General features: G+C 37.6%; 1 protein-coding gene across 3 annotated transcripts in view; it reads left to right on the forward strand.

Moving 5' to 3' along the window:
• FOCAD (focadhesin) overlaps nucleotides 1–17,799 on the forward strand; it is a 310,232-nt gene that overhangs the window by 208,292 nt on the left and 84,141 nt on the right. For 2 of the 3 annotated variants that reach the window (XM_082843135.1, XM_082843138.1), the window contains 2 exons: nucleotides 3,582–3,703; nucleotides 17,635–17,727. In XM_082843135.1, coding sequence (XP_082699261.1) covers nucleotides 3,582–3,703; nucleotides 17,635–17,727 — 215 coding nt within the window. Of the gene's footprint in view, nucleotides 1–3,581; nucleotides 3,704–5,242; nucleotides 5,334–17,634; nucleotides 17,728–17,799 lie in introns of those variants that run through there. The other variant, XM_082843136.1, reaches the window with a different exon arrangement.

A 17,799-nucleotide genomic window follows, 5' to 3' on the forward strand; every position in this document is an offset into this window, starting at 1 on the left:
AGAAGAGGTTAGCGTTTGGATCAGTAGACTGAGTAAAGAAGATCACCCTGAGCAGTGTGGGTGGGCAACATCCAATCCATTGAAGACCTGAATAGAACAAAAAGGTAGAGGAAGGGTGAATTTGCTCTCTTTGCTTGAGCTGGGAGATCCATCTTCTCCTGCCTTTGGACATTGGTGCTCCTGGTTCTTGGGCTTTCTGACTCAGACTGAATTGCACCAGAGGCTTTCCTGGTTCTCTAGTTTGCAGACAGCAGATCGTGGGACTTCTCAGCCTCAAAAATCTTGGGAGTCAATTCCCATAATAAATCTCCTCTTGCTTATCTACATATCTGTACCTACATATAGCCTGTTGGTTATGTTTCTCTGAAGATTCTAATACAGGTGACAAACTGGAGATCTTCCTCATAAGCAATTTGGTGACTTTTGAGTTTGCACTGAAAGTTAAAGAACTAGGCTGATGCTTCTGAGAGGCAGTGAAATCTCCAGTCTTGTGTTGCTTAGGAAAGAAAGACTGGCTAGGAGAATGGGCCTGAAAACAAAGCACACAAGTAGTGAATTGATACTGGGATCTACAGCTCTTTTCACCTGGATGCACTTACTAATGTTGGCCTCAGATAGAGGCTGAAATTCAGGCTTGACCTTAACAAGAGGCTGGTGCAGGAGGCAGAGAAGCCAACAGAGATCATGACATTTATGTGGTAACCTGAGTGACAAGACTGGGGACTTGAGACCCTTCAAACACACAGTCTGTTTCTCCCTTAAGATATTTGTCAAATTTTGCAGCTTTGTGGGAAGTTAAAAGCTAAGCTGAAAACTTCTGAGGACAGATACAAATCTCTGAATCTCCCATAATCTTTCTGTATTGAAGAGTCAAAGACCGATTAGACTGTCAGTTGAAAATCTTGAGGAGGCATGCCTTAGGAACAGTGTTGAAACAGAGGTAGACTGAGATTTACCAAAGCTATAGTCAAGCCTAATTCAGTTAAATCCCTCATTCACCTGAGATGATCTGTTCTTCACTCTGTCTGCCTAACAGAGGAGAAAATCCTCTGATTAAAAAAATAATAATATCATTTAGACTTTCTGTGGTTCTTTCATATACTGTCCAGTGAAAAAGTGCTAGACATATGAAAAAGGAAGAAGCTGGAAATGAAGGGAATATTTCATGGAGATAAAGAAGTCAGTCCATTAGAAAAGTATCACAATTCTAATCAATGTGCCAAAATAACAGAGTTTCCAACTATATGACAAAAATTAGCAGAACTGGGCTTCCCTGGAGGCGCAGTGTTTGAGAGTCCGCCTGCTGATGCAGGGGACACGGGTTCGTGCCCCGGTCCGGGAAGATCCCACTGAGCCTGCGCGTCCAGAGCCTGTGCTCCACGATGGGAGAGGCCACAACAGTGAGAGGCCCGCGTACTGCAAAAAAAAAAAAAAAAAAAAACCCCTTAAAAATAGAATTACCGTATGACCCAGCAATCCCACTACTGGGCATACACCCAGAGAAAACCATAATTCAAAAAGATACATACACCCCAATGTTCATTGCAGCACTGTTTACAATAGCCAGGTCATGGAAGCAACCTAAATGTCCATCGACAGACAAATGGATAAAGAAGATGTGGTACATATATACAATGGAATATTACTCAGCCATAAAAAGGAACGAAATTGGGTCATTTGTATAGACATGGATGGACCTAGAGACTGTCATACAGAGTGAAGTAAGAAAGAGAAAAACAAATATCGTATATTAACGCATATATGTGGAATCTAGAAAAATGGCACAGATGAACCAGTTTGCAAGGCAGAAATAGAGACAGAAGTAGAGAACAAACATATGGACACCAAGGAGGGAAAGCGAGGGTCGGGGGTGGTGGTAGTGGGAAAAAAAAAATCTTTTGAAGTCTTATAATTTCCATTTCATTAAAAATTATCTGCTTTACCTGTAAAAAAAAAACCAACAACAACAGTGTTAGTAGGAAATTTGTACCCTTAATGCATATACTGAAAAAAGAAGAAAGGAAAACAATTATAGTTTAAGCTTCTATTTCAAGAAACTTGGAGAAGAACAGAAAATTAAACTTAAAGAAATGATAAAGGAAGGAGTAATAAAGATAGGATTAAAAATCAGTGCAATAGGAAACACAGGAAATAAAGAAAATAAGCAAAGCCAAAGGTGATTCTTTGAAAAGTTTAATGAGGACTTCCCTGGTGGTGAAGTGGTTAAGAATCTGCCTGTCAGTGTAGGGGACACAGGTTCCATCCCTGGTCTGGGAAGACCCCACACGCCACGGAGCAACTAAGCCCGTGCACCACAACTACTGAGCCTGCGCTCTAGAGCCTGCGAGCCATGACTACTGAGCCTGTGTGCCACAAGTACTGAAGCCCACGGACCCTAGAGCCCACATGCCACAACTACTGAGCCCGCATGCTGCAAGTACTGAAGCCTTTGCTCCTAGAGTCCTTGCTCCACAATAAGAGAAGCCACTGAAATGAGAAGCCCGTGCACCACGACGAAGAGTAGCCCCCGCTCACCACAACAAGAGAAAGCCCACGCACAGCAACAAAGACCCAACGCAGCCAAAAATAAATAAAAATTAAAAATAAATAAATAAACGCTGCTAGTTTAAAAAAAAAGTTTAAGAAAATTGATAAAGCTGTTGTAATGCTGGACAAAAAAATAGAGAAATATAGATCACCTGTATCAGGAACAACAAAGGAGACATCACTTCAGGCCCTACAGCATTCAAAACATTAAAGAATATTTTGAAGAACTTTTAGCCAATGAATTTCACAGTTTAGATGAAATGTAGAAATTTGTCAAAATATAAAACTTTGTAAAACTGACAGAAGGAGAAATAGACTATATGAATAGTTTGATATGTATTAAAGAAATTGAATCTGTAGCAACCTTCCCACAAAGAAAACCTAGGTGCAGATGGCTTCCTTGGTGAAGTCCTCAAAAAACTTAAGGGAGAAATAACAGTGGTCTTTATAAACTTCAACCGAGGAAAAAAAAAAGAAGAGAACACTCTTGATTGAGATCAGCATAATCTTGACACCAAGTAGAAGAAGAGAATAGTAAAGGCCAGTCTCTTCCATGAACATAGTTGCAAAAATTCCCCCAAAGTATGTTAGAAAAGGGAGGAAAAAAGGGAGAGTGAATGTATGTGAGTGCAGGTATGAAGGAAAACTAGTCCACTTATGGGTAGAAACTAAAGGAACCCATATTATTCAGGAGTTCACAAAGGCTGACATGCACAAGCATTTCTCTTTCATTGAAATTTGTTTTTAAAGAAAAGCTTAATAGAATTTCTAGAAGTAACAGTTCACAAAATTTAAAATAAGAAATGATTTGAAATTTTCTCATTTATTTACAAATGAATAAGGCTTGTCAGTAAGTGATCGTTTCAATGTGGTAACTTCTTATAGCTCTATTTTTTATTCACAGTTAAAAATCATAATTTGTTTAGCATATTCTTTTAATTTCTAAATCTCTCTATACAGATTGATTGAATATGGATTACTGAGGCCCTAATTAATGAGTTTTGTCATAAGCAATGTTTTTATTTTTTTTTAAGGTGGTATGCTATTTTGTTATGATATTTCAATGTATCAGAGTAAAGATGGCAAACCATTGAATAGACTGATGGCCAATAGAGGGCGAAGTTTCAAGCAGACTTCACTCGCTCTAGTGCATGAGGTAGGTGCCTTCCCATGCTCTGTAACAGGTTCTTCGTGCTAATATATGTTTTGGGGTTTCCCTCCTTCACTTTATGCCCATGAGATTTAGTGTGTGTTTGGGAATTATTTTTCTCTTTATCATAATTAATTTAAGTGGCTTTTAAAGACAACCAGAATAGTTGAGCCAACTGAATACTAAAATATTTTGAGGTATTTCTCAAAGGAACTGGCATGCTTCCCCACTGTTCAGCCTATTAAGGAGTAGTATCTTGGAATCTGGTTTATTTCATCAGTATTTAACTTCCGTATTTCAGAATAAATGCCAATTTATTATTTAAAGAAATAATTTTGCCTGTTTCTTAATTGTGATCCGTTGAAAGTATGTAGAGCACCAGTGTTTATATTTTGGGAATTAACAGTAAATAATAGCGTTTAGGGAAAAAAAAAAACAACCTATGGTTTTAGTGTTTATTTAATTTTTCTTTTAGACCACCCTTTTAAAATAAAGTTACGTTATTTTTTGCTTGAAATCTGATCGTTGCAGATGGTAGCAATACGAGAGGGAAGAGGGAAGTTGTAAAGCACTTGGGAAATTTGTTTTTTTGTTGTTTTTTAAAATTTTATGACAGGTTACTCATTCAGTTATATATAAATTAAAATGTATGAATGAATAACAAAACAAAATATCACAGCAAAGAGGTTTATTTTACATAATTTAAACATAAGTTATATACAAATTATAAATGAAAATATATAAATTGTAAAAATTTTAAAGGATATGAGGTAAAAATAGTGCTGCTACAGTATGTTTGTATTAAATCTTATTTTGAGACATAATTTATAAATCTTGGCATCACTAATTTGATTTGATTATATTCTGTGTCATACCAATTGCCACCAATTAGCATAGCCAGGTTTTTTGTTTATTTGTTTTTTGGCCGTGCACATGCATGGCATGAGGGATCTTAGTTCCCTGACCAGGGATTGAAGCCGTGCCCGCTACAGTGGAAGTGCAGAGTCTTAACCACTGGACTGCCAGGGAAGTCCCAGCATAGCCAGATTTTATAGACCCACCTCTATCCTAGCCACCCATATTAGTTTTATATATTTAGTTAGAATTGAAATTATGTAAATATTTGGTTCAGAACCTTTTTTGTCTAACACAGTGTCTTTATTTAACTAAGGAGGGAAGAAAGATCTGGGGAGAGCAGTGTTTCTCTGGGAAGAAGAGAGGTTTAATTTCATAAAAGAGGAAAAAGCATAGGTAATTTCTAGATTTGTTCTCCCTAGCATATTATTTGTTGGTATGGAGAAGAGAGAGATTTGGTACCTTTTTGGGTTTTCAAGCTGTGGACTTAACGTGGGTAACCAAATTGTTAAGTATTAATGGAAGCCTAACTTTAAAAGTACCATCAGAAAAGAAACAAAAAAGGTGTTAATGTGGAGGTAGCAGAAGACACCTAATAAATTCAGAAAATGGAATCAGAACTTACGAGGTGTACCTTAGATGTGAACAGAGAAAATATTTGGGTTATGATACTTGTTGCTTGTATTTTAGAATGCCTAGAAAATTTCAAGAGATGAGAAAAGATCATAATTTCAGGAGTCAATTGGAAGACACATTAGACAGAATTCTGCCAAATCTATGGTAGGATTTTGTTTGGATTCATTTTCTGCTTACTATAATCCATTTTTTATAAAAAGAGAGAATGAGCCATGCAGTTTCTCAGACTATCTGACAACAAATAATAAGAATTTTAAGAGCTAGTTAATAGGTATAACAATTGCAATAATAATAGCTAATAACCAGCTCAGATGCTTCAAAATTTGCCATGCATATATTAATTCATTTAATCTCTATATTCACACTGTGAGGTTGGCTTGGTACTGTTAATGTGCATGACACAGGTAAGTAGAGGAACCTGGAAATTGAACCCAGGAAGTATGATTACCCAGTTCTTGAACTACCTTGTACCATCCCAGGGCAATCAGAGAACAATTTTAAAATACCTTTGGTTTTTTCCAGGATGACTCTAGTATTTCCAAACTCTCCTCCTTTCTTCTAGTGTTTCTTTTGTAGCAGTCCCTTTGGTATTTTTCCAGCTGAAGTTTCTTCAGACTTTGCTTTGGTTCCCATCACTGCTCTGTTCTGAGTCTTTTTGTTTTTAAAAAGCCTGTCGTCATTATTTCAATCTGTGTATTAATTTACCCATTGATGGACCTTTGGGTTGTTTCTACTTTTTCCAGATTATGACTAAAGCGGCTATAAACATTATCATACAGGTGTATGTGTGGACATCTGTTTTCATTTCTTTTGAGTAAATAACTACCTAAGAATGGGATTGCTAGGTCTTCTGGTGAGTGAATATAAGAAACTACCCGACTGTTTTTCTAGTGACTGTCCCATTTTGAGTGCCCACCGGCAATGTAAGGGAGTTCTGGTTGCTCTGCCTTCCTTGCCAGTGCTCAATATGGTCAGCTTTTTAAATTTAGCAGTTCTCATAGTGGTTAGTGGTTTCCCTTTTGTGGTTTTTAATTCGTGTTTTTTTTTAATGACTGCTGATGTTGAACATCTTTTCATGTATTTATTCACCATTCATATTTTTTCTTCCATAGAGTGTTCTGTTCTTTTGCCCATTTTTAATCCAGGTTTTTTGTTTTCAAATGAGAGTTCTTTATATATTCTGGATGTTTTTAAAATTAGAAATGTGTTTTGCACATGTTTTTACCTATTCTGTAACTTTTCATTTGTCTTTTGAAGAGAAGATCTTTAGTTTTGAAGAATTTCTCAAGTTTTTTTATGGTTCTTGCTTTTTGTCCTACCCCAAGTCTCAAAGTTTTTCTGCTTTTTTTCCCCCATGTTCTCTTTTTTTTTAATTAAAAAAAAATGAGGTATAATTTATGTACCGTAAAATTCACTCATTTAATGTGTGCAAGTCAGTGGTTTTAGTATATGCACAGAGTTGCATAGCCATCACCACAGTCAATTTTAGAATATTTTCATCATAATGAAAAGAAACTCTGTACCTATTAGCAGTCACTCTCCATTTTCCTCACATCCCAGCCTTCAGCAACCACGAATCCACTTTCTTTCTGTGTAGTTTTGCCAGTTTTAGACGTTTTATATAAATGGGATCATGCAATATGTGGGTTTTTTGGTATGGGTTTTTTAACTTCGTATAATGTTTTCAAGATTTATATGTACTATAGTATGTATCAGTAGTTCATTCCTTTTTACAGCTGAATAATATTCCATTGTATGAATATATCATATATAGTTTATCCATTAATCACTTGATGGATCGCCTGAGTTTTCTTGTAGAAGAAGCTTTATGGTTTAAGATTTACATTTTAGCCTATGATTATTTGAGTTAATTTTTCATAAGGTATGAGTTATACTTGTTGAGTATACCATCCTTTCTTCACCTAGGCACCTTTGTCAAAAAATCATTTGTCGGGCTTCCCTGGTGGCACAGGGGTTGAGAGCCCACCTGCCGATGCAGGGGACACGGGTTCGTGCCCGGGTCCAGGAAGATCCCACATGCCGCGGAGCGGCTAGGCCCATGAGCCATGGCTGCTGAGCCTGCGCATCCGGAGCCTGTGCTCCGCAATGGGAGAGGCCACAATAGTGAGAGGCCCGTGTACCACAAAAAAAAAAAAAAAAAAAAAAAAATCATTTGTCCATATATGTATGGGTCTATTTCTGTACTTAATTTTGTTTCATTGTTCTAAGTGTGTAGACTTTCATCAAAACCACACAGTTTCACTACTGTTGCTTTATAATAAGTCTTGAAATCAAGTAATATGAATCTTCCAATTATGGTTTAAATTTGGCTGTCTTAAGCCCTTTGCTTTTCCACATAAATTTTATTTATTTATTTATTTATTTATGGCTGTGTTGGGTCTTCATTGCTGCGCACGGGCTTTCCTTAGTTGCGGCGATTGGGGTCTACTCTTTGTTGCGGTGTGTGGGCTTCTCATTGCAGTGGCTTCTCTTGTTACAGAGCATGGGCTCTAGGCACATGGGCTTCAGTAGTTGTGGAGCACAGGCTCAGTAGTTGTGGTGCGCGGGCTTCAGTAGTTGTGGTGTGCGGGCTCTAGAGCTCAGGCTCAGTAGTTGTGGTGCATGGGCTTAGTTGTTCCATGGCATGTGGGATCTTCCCGGACCAGGGCTTGAACACGTGTCCCCTGCATTGGCAGGCGGATTCTTAACCAATGTGCCACCAGGGAAGCCCTCCACATAAATTTTAAATCAGCTTTGAGAAGCTACAAAAAAAGCCTGCTGTAATTTTGGTAGAAATGCAAATTGAATTTGTAGATCAATTTGGGAGAGAATTGACATCTTAATAATATTAAGTTTTCAACCCATACACAAGGTATATTTCTCTATTATCTTAGATCATGTTTTATTGTTTTCTTACTACAAATCTTGCACATATTTTGTTAAATTTAATAAGTATTGCATATCCCTAAGTATTTTTATGCTAGTGCGATTAGACTGTTTTTTGGTTTGTCTTAATTTCCAACTGCTCATTGCTAGAATATAAACATGTTATTGATACTTTTTTATGGCCTTACTAAACCCACTTATATTTTCTTGTAGCTTTTTTGTAGATTCTTTTTGTTTTTTATTGTAATGTTGCCTATGAATATAGATTGTCATACTGTTTTTCTCTTGGATCTGTATGCCTTTGATTTCTTTTTCTTGCCTGATTGCACTGTGTAGGACCCTTTGGTGTGGTTGAATAGCAGTGGTGAGAGCAGAAATTCTTATCTTGTTAACAGTCTTGGGGGAAAGCATTCAGTGTCTTAATATTAAATATGATGTTATATTTAGTTTATTTTAGTGTAGAGATTTTGTAGATATCCTGTATTAGGTTGATGAAGTTTCCTTTTATTCCTAAATTGCTAAGGGTGTTTATTACAAATAGATGTTTAATTTTGTCAAATATTTTTTCCCTACATTTATTGAAATGATTGTATACTTTTTTGGTTTGTTGATATGATGAGTTATTTTATTATTATTATTATTATTTTTGCGGTATGCAGGCCTCTCACTGTTGTGGCCCCTCCCGTTGCGGAGCACAGGCTCCAGACGCGCAGGTTCAGTGGCCATGGCTCACGGGCCCAGCCGTTCCGCGGCATGTGGGATCTTCCTGGACTGGGGCATAAACCCGTGTCCCCTGCATCGGCAGGCGGACTCTCAACCACTGAGCCACCAGGGAAGCCCCATATGATGAATTATTTTGATTGATTTTCTAATATGAACCAAATCTGCATTCCTAGGATAAACTCCACTTGATTATAATGAAGTATTCTATTTATTTATTGCTGAATTTGATTTGCTAATAATATTTTGTTAAGGATTTTTGCATCTTTGCACCTATGAAGGGTATGGTTCTGTAGTTTCCTTGTAATACCTTTTCCTGATGTGTTATCAGGATAATGCTATCCTAATAAATAATTTTTCCTAAAATGGGCAGTAGAATTTTCTAGTGAAAACTCTGGGCTTGGAGTTTTCTTTAGGAATGTTTGTAACTATGAATTCAGTTTATTTAATACATGAAGCTATTTATCTATCCATCTATCCCTACTAATCCTGAAGTGGGGATTTGGGTGGCACAGCATACATGACAATTAGCGTGTCTCTCTCCTATTTTAAAGTGTAAATTTTATAAAATCAGGGAGTTTGTTTTGGTCATGTGTCGTTCCAGTGCTTAGTATTCCTGGCACATAGTAGACACTTTGTAAATGATTTTAATCCTTTTGAAACTTGGATGTGTCCTATACTTTATACGTGCATTTAGTGGGATCATTTCCTTTTTCCAGAAATGTTGCTATTAAATTGATGGTCAATCTAATAGTTGTTGAGGTCTTACTAAGAAGTGACGTTATTGTCATTTGAACAAGCTATTATATACTGTGGGTGTTGTTATTCATTTATATGGTTTAGCCTCCCCTCTCTGCCAAAGGTTACATATACCTATAGGATATTCTATGGCCCTAATGCATACAACTATAGATGGGTGAGTGCGTGAATGGATGGATAAAAGAACTTGGTTTTGAATGTCCCAGTGCTCTGCTCTTCATATTTTGAAGTGTATTTTGCTTTATGTAATTGTCAATATTTCTCAACAACTGTGTTAGTTAAATCAGGTATTTTCAGTGTCATGGAGAACTAGCTATTTAATCTGTGATGAATTCTTTTGGAAAGCATTATATCCCCTTCTTCCTAAAAACTGTTTTTGTTTTTCATTGACTTTTCTTAAAGTGAAACTCTCCCACGTTATACTTTCGGAAGGATCACAGATCTAAGTCTGATTTGGGTTTGACCTGACCTACCAGGAGCAGTTCTGTATAATCACTGTCCTGTTTAGATTTCTCTAAAACTGAAGTGCCAGTTCTCTCTTTGCTCCTTTGAACAGGGGACAACCAGGGGTCATTTCAGCTCTACTAGGTCTTCTCCAAGCTCAAGTGACTGTCCTCTTCTGCCCTGACTTTTTTTTTTTTTTTTTTTTGCGGTACGCGGGCCTCTCACTGTTGTGGCCTCTCCCGTTGCGGAGCACGGGCTCCGGACGCGCAGGCTCAGCGGCCATGGCTCACGGGCTCAGCCGCTCCGCGGCATGTGGGATCTTCCCTGACGGGGGCACGAACCCGTGTCCCCTGCATCGGCAGGCTGACTCTCAACCACTGCGCCACCAGGGAAGCCCTTCTGTCCTGATTTATAACTACTTCTCATCCTGAGACTAACTTGGCTCCTGTTGATGAGGAAGCTGAAGGTGAATGACAGTTTCTTTCCCTGAAAGTTGCTGACTGTCTTGTCATCCTTTGGCACTTCTAACTCTGACATGATACTCTCACCTAAATTGGATGATACTTATTTGTCCCTGGATGAGAATGGCAGCCTTGCTTCATTATTTCCTCCATCTTTGGGCACATGCAAATTTTCCTGATCCTGCTGCTACCCAACCATATTTATGCCTCAGCATTAGGTAATGAGCTCTTTTTCATTTTTATGTCAGAGAAGCCTTTATCAGCCTTATTGGCAGCACTACTCTGAATGAAATCTTTTTTCTTCTTTCTTTCTTTTGAAATTGATCATCATTTGTTTTGTTTTGCCTTATAAATTAATTTTTTTCTTCTGCCTTCTTTACATTTTTTCCCTAGATACCCAAAAGTACATGTAATATAACCCATCATTTGCCCTTTTCTTTCAGTTCCTTCTTTATTTAAAAACATATTTCTTATGAAAAACATGGAGTATGTTAGCATTCATGCAATATAAAACAATTAGATGAAAATTTGAATAATAATTGTGAGAAGTGGTATCTGTGCTTATTACACATTCCCCTTAGAAAACACTGTGAAAAGTATTGTTTGCTGTATTTTAGAAACTCCATAATTACCATGTGATGTGAGTTGTTATGGTAACAGCGTTTTCCCCCTTCCTATTAAATAACAGAGTAAATGGTTGCTTGAGATGTGATTGAATTGTCAGCTTTCAAGCTAATGTTATCCTCATGGGAAGGGGGAGTGGGGGGAGAGGGGAAGAGAGAGATAGACTAAGCTGGAGACAGAATGAGGGGGGGACGGAGAGAGGGTGGAAGGAGAGAGAGAGTTTTAAATGTCCAGAAAGCACCTACAAAGTGATGAGTGTCATTTTACTTTAAAAATGTGTCCTCTATAAGCCCTCCCTTCTTGTCTTCCAGTCACTATTTGTCAGGGGACAGGAATAATAGAAAATTTATACTGTGCAAACAAGATTACTATTGACAGACAACTGAAGCCTATGATTTCTTATTTATAAACAGTGGGACATTGAGTGGCTTTGGGGGTCTCTAACACTAAGTACAAATGGTTTTTCTTCTGGGAATGTGGGACGAGTGTGTGTATGTCACAGACCAAATGTAGTGGCTCAGTATTGGTGTGTCCGCGTAGCAACTGAAGTTAAATACTTTTATTCTTTTGATAATAATATATACATCTGGTTAACATGAATATGCCTTACTTTGTGAGATTGCCGTTTTAAAATCAATAACAAACACTTTACCTGTTGATTTTTATGTGCTGCTCTACCTTATCCCATTCTAGTTTTACAGTCAAACAGCCTCACCAAAGCTTGTCTTACTTGATTTAAATTATTTATTGAAGTGCTGTTAAAATGGGTATTTTCTTATAAATGAATAATTGTATTTGTTAAGATCACTCAAGAGGTAGAAAACATTACCAAATTTCTGGGCAATATATTCTGAACATAAATTATCTAATTAGGTAGCCATGTAGTTCCTTCAAGAAAAACATGCATCAGTGAGGAAACAACATCTCCTTTTTCATTCTGTCTTTTGACATTCCCGCTACATTTATGAATTGTGTTTCTAAGCAGGATATTTCTGTTGACCGAGTATTTCACGTATATGTCATTAGAACTTGTATGATACAAATTAAAAAGTTTCGTTAGGAAATTTCAAAATACAAAGTTTATAATACCCGCTTTAAAATTTCGCCTTGTCAGTCACTGTGTTTTTAATCTGGAATGAAACATTTCCCAGCCAGAACATTTTGGACATGTTCTGTAAAATTTCAAATAACTGTATTCTCAACAACTTGTGTTTGTGTTTAGCCGTGCCTACTAAAAAAAGTTTTCTAACATTGTGTTTTTACACATCATAACTTTCTGTGATTACTTGTTTATGACAGTGTGGCTTTCACATGACAAGATTTTGCCTTAAAGCTAACACTGTATGTTTAATTGGTTAAACTCAGCAGGTATTTAAGTGAACACTTAAGTGCGAGATACTGTTGTGGGTTTCATGGGAGGGATTCCGGGATGAATAGGATATGATCTCTGCCCTTGGGATTGTATGAGATTAAGGTCCATGAACAAATAGTCTAAGATGGAATCTGTTGAGTATAACGGGAGAGGCATATAGTGTATTTCCAAGCATAGGGATGGGAGAAATTATTTCAGAAAGTAGAGGTGAGAGGAAGACTGGGCATTAAAAGCAGCAGAAGCAGTCAGTGAATGCAAAGGTCTTGTAGAATATAGGACAGGCTTGGGAATTGGTTTATAACCCAAATCAACCAGAATACAGGTTAAATGAAAGAGAGGAGCAGAAAATCAAGTGGGGAAATTGGATGAGGATCTTAACCAGCAGGGCAGCAGAGTTCTCACATAACAACAAATTCTTTCTTTTTTTTTTTCTTTTTTTTGCCACTATGAGTGGCATGTGGGATCTTAGTTCTCTGACCAGGGATCGAACCTGCCAGGGAGGCTCCTACAATAAATTATTTCTTAATTTGATTCTAAGATACTTTGGATACAGCACAGAAGAATTTGGACTTTATTCTTTAATGAACCATCAAAGGTTTTTGAAAAGAAGTTCTGAGTTAATGTAATAGTAGCAACACCATTCAGGATGTATTAGAAGGAGGAAAGATTTTAGGCTGTTAAGAGATCAGTTAGGTGGCCTCAGTAATCAAGGCAGGAATTAGGACTCACCCAGTGAGGAAGTAGGGACAAACATAGTAAACATTTTAGAGGTAGAGATGACAGTTGAGTTGGGGGCAAGGGAGAAGTCCAGGATAAATCAGAAATTTCAAACCTGGTGATTGTAATATTGATGGGGTAATATTGATAGGAAAAGGAAAGATAAGAGAAAGAGTGGATTTTGAATGATGATGACAAAGAAGTATACAGAGGGTATTAGATGGTGGGAGGTGAATGTTTGAGAAGTGTATGTTCTAAAAGTAGCCATTTTCAAACTATGTATTTTAAATTTTATTTTATTGAGTTATATGCATACAGTAGGTTTCTCCCCTTTTAGTATATAGTTCTATGAATTTTGAGACATGAACACATTTGTCTAATCAGTACCACAGTCACGATGAGAACAGTTCTATCACCCGAAAATCCCCCCATGCTCCTTTGTAGTCAGCTCCTCCCCCGCTCCCCCATCTCCTGACAACCACTGATCTCTTTTATGTCCCTCTAGTTAAAACTGTGTTTTAAAAAGTGCTAGAGACCACCACAAAGTAGACTCAGATGATCAAGAGGGCTGAATGCCAAGCCCTCAGCCTTCACCCTTACTTCATTTACACAGATTTTGCTTCTCTGTTTTATATATTGGCATTTTACTTAATATTTGGGGTGGGCTGGAAAGATTACACAGCTAAATACTCGACAACTTTTATTCTACAGTGTTACTGCTACCACTCGAGCCACCATTGTCTCTTACCTGGATTTTTGCAGGAGCCTCTGAGTAGATTTCTCTGCTTTGACCTTTACCCGCTACAGTCTGTTCTCAACAGAGCAGTCAGCATGATCCTTTTACGATGTAGATTAGATTGTGTCCTTTTTCTCAAAACCTTATAATGGCTCCCCCTTTAGTAAAAGTAAAGGCAAGTCCTGAGAAGTGACCTAGGAGGCCCTGCTTTCTCCTGTTAATTCTCCAGCCTTCTCTTTTTACACTCTCCTCTTTGCCTGCTCCATCTGTGCTAGTTACCCTGGCCTCCCTTCTGTTCCTAAAACAGGTCAGCCATGTGCTCACTTTAGGGATCTTTGCCTTACCTTGTGGGTTTTTTTTTAATTGAGGTAAAATTCACATAACATCAAACTAACCATTTTAAAGCTTAAAGTGTACAGTCTACAATCCAGTGGTATTTAGTACATTCACAGTGTGCAACCTTCCCCTCTGTCTAGTTCTGAAACATTTTCATCACCCTTAGATGAGACCATGTATGCATTAAACATTCCCTCCCACTTCTTCCTCTCCCTACCTCCTCCCCACCCCTGGAAACCACTAATTTGCTTTCTCTCTCTATGGATTTACCTATTCTGGACATTTAATATAAATGGAATCATATAACATGTGACCTTTCGTGTCTGGCTTCTTTGACTTTCACATAATGTTTTCAAGGTGCATCCACATCGTAGCATGCGTTAGTACTTCATTCCTTTTTATGGGCAAATAATATTCCATTGTGGATTTATCATATCTTGTTTATCCATTTATTCATTCATGAACATTTGGGTTATTTCTGCCTGGCGACTACTGTGAAAGTGCTGCTTGAGCATTCACGTACAGTATTTGTTTAAATATGTCATTTCAGTTCTGTTTGGTATATACCTAGGAGTGGAATTGCTAGGTCATTTGGTCATTCTATGTTTAACTTTTTGAGGAACCACCAAACTGTTTTCCACAGCAGCTGAACCATTTTACGTTCCCACCAGTTCTTCATTTCCTTCAAGTTTTCACTCAGGCTTCATCTTCTCAACGAGATACCCTGACCACCCTATTTAGTCCTGTGACCTGCTCCTGTCCCCACTCTTGCCTTATTATCCTTCTTTTCCCCCTTTACCCTACTTGCGTATTTCCCTAACGTAGTCTCTTTTTTAGGCATGTGCAGTAATGTTTCGTTATACTTAGTACTACCTCTTAGACATAGAAACTCTTACTCTTTCCTAAGTCATAGAAGCTGCTCACCTTAGCAGTCCATTAGACACCTGTTATTCACTGCAAGGGTATACATAGTTAGCCTTAGAAAAACTGTATTTCATGTGTTAATTAAAACTCGGTGCACAGTGGTTGAGAACCCTGCTTTATCATCTGTTGAATAACAGGGTTGAAACTTCATGATTGGAATTAGTTTGTTCCTTGGGCTTCCTTCAAAGCCATCGCACCAGTATAGCAAATTATACATGATTTTCATACTTCAGTAATGCAAATTATATTTTTCAGCCTAGCAACATTAACCTCTATGGGGTGACTGAACACATCCTAAAATGTGTTTTTGTGAAACATGGTCAAGGAAGTCTTTTCTGCCTGTAACACAACTGGAGAGTAAGGGCATGACTATGTTTAAGCTGTTTCTCTAAGTCTCTCTTCTGTAAGGGAAAGAGCGAGAAAGTGCATTTTTAAAGAGATTTAGTCACAGCTAACTCCACAGAACACTAAGACTAGGTGTAATCTCATAAAACCTGGGGAGTTCAGGCAGGTGTCTAGGCTCAAGCATGACTGCTTCCCTGCACCCACCTTCAGATGTGGTCTGAACAGCAGCAAGAGGGTTAGCTTTAACCTTCGGTTTATAGCCTCCTTGTAACTAGGTTTCCTGGCATGACAGTCTTTGTTCTTAGAAGCTCAGCATTTGATTTGCTCATGTTCCTTTACATTTTTTCATATTACTTTCTTTTTTTAACTCAAGTTTAAGAAGCCAATTGAGATCGCTGTCTTTCCAAGAACATCCAGTGCTCTTTTTGCCAGTTTGCTGAGACTGTGGATATTCTCAGTTGTGCAATGATGTCCATGGATTATGTAGCAGCAAAATTTTAAAATATTTTGAGGTTCTGAAGTAAGAGATAAAAGTTTCAGTTGTGGTGTTTGTATCCTTTCTGTGAAATCCAGGTCTCAAAATGGAACTTAAAGATAATTAATGTATTTTTTGAAAAGGGTAGGAAAAAGCTAAAGGGAAGTCCCCACATTTTGGAAACAAAGAGCAAGGTCAAGGACTAATTAATGCCGCCACAGCTTCCTGGATAACAAGGGAAGAAGCAGGAATTGGTAGGCCCCTTCCTTCAAGGAGTTTTGTTAACATGTTGACAAGGCTTCCCCTACCCTACTCAATAGAGTGAGTACTTGATCAGAAAAGCAAGAAATCTGACTTTATAATTTTTTTTTAGGTTCATTTCGTGATCTGAGTATCTTTTTCATACAGTTTGAGTATCTAATTTTTTAAAAAGAAGCAGTGGGATGAGGAGTGCTAGATTGCAGACAGACTGATCTCTTTGTTCCCATAGATGCTTCATAATTTTGCCTTATAATCTATTTGTGTACGTTTCTGACTCTCCCTGCGCATTTCTGAACTCTGTGCAGTTACTGATCGATTTATAATCCTCACATCCTTCCAGAGTCCCTTGCGTATAGTAGGCCCACACTAAGATTGGGATTAAAGAAAATACCAGAAGCCATGGGAACCAACTGTATTTAGAGAGGCTGTTCTCTTCCCCATCACAAAGCACTTGAGAAAATTAATTCCTATAATACAGTAAAATCTCTTTAAACACTGTAGTTATCATGATTCTGGGGTAATTATGTAGACATTTGTCCTTTTTGTGTGTTTGTTGTTGTTTTTTGTCTGTAAGACACAGACTAAAGTTTCCGTTGTTTGAGTTTAGATGAGATGAGTTACAGGAAACATGAAATGTGATGCACTGTGACTATTTTTTCTTGAGTGATCTTTCTTTAACAGAAGCAGACCTGGGAAGATTTGTCACAAGATAGCAGTATACTAATAGGTAGAAACAGAAATGACTATGAAAACCAGATGTTTTGTCTGGGCCTGTCTTCAGAAACAGGATTTCAGTGTTGGCATATATCATTTTTCTCTTGTTTACCCACACTGATTAAAGGGCATTTATCTAGTGGTGTGCTCAATTGCTGTGTGCGGGACTCATTTGCATGCTCTTAACATCCTGGTTTCTACACAACATGATATTTCTGTTGGCAATTTAAGTTTATTACTTCAGAAATTGTCATATTGGAAGTCCAAGATGTGAGCGATATTTATTTTTATTTAAAATTACTAGGGGGATTTGTTAGACAATACCTAGTTTCCTGACATTGGCAAGAGGCTTTACAGAGTTTCCCCCTGATTTTCGAGGGCATATTTGTATTACACATACATCTTAACTTGTTATTATTGTAGGATTTTATTTGCTTTAATTTAGAAAATTCCAGGCTTACTGTATTTTGTCTTTACAGGACTCTAAGCTCCTCTCCTTTGAAAATATCCAAAAGATCTTATTTGTGGTTCTGATCCTAGACTGTTTTGGTTTGTTTTAGAATCCAGACCATAGAAAATGAAGGGAAAGAGAGAATTGATGATACATTTTTCATTTTATTCTGTTTTAATACTGTGCAGCCTAACTTATGTCATGGTACATTTTTCCCACAGGTTCACATCCAGCTTTCCGAGTGGCACCGTGCAATTTTTCTCCCACAGGCCTGGCTCGCATATATGACTCGTGCTTATCATGCCATTTTACAGGTAATGAAACCATGGGGTGGCTTGCTCTAGGGCGTGTCTCTTAAGGTTTACTACAAATACATATTTAGTGTA

The sequence above is a fragment of the Leucopleurus acutus genome (assembly GCF_964270905.1).
Source record: "Leucopleurus acutus genome assembly, chromosome: 7".
NCBI lineage: Eukaryota > Metazoa > Chordata > Mammalia > Artiodactyla > Delphinidae > Leucopleurus > Leucopleurus acutus.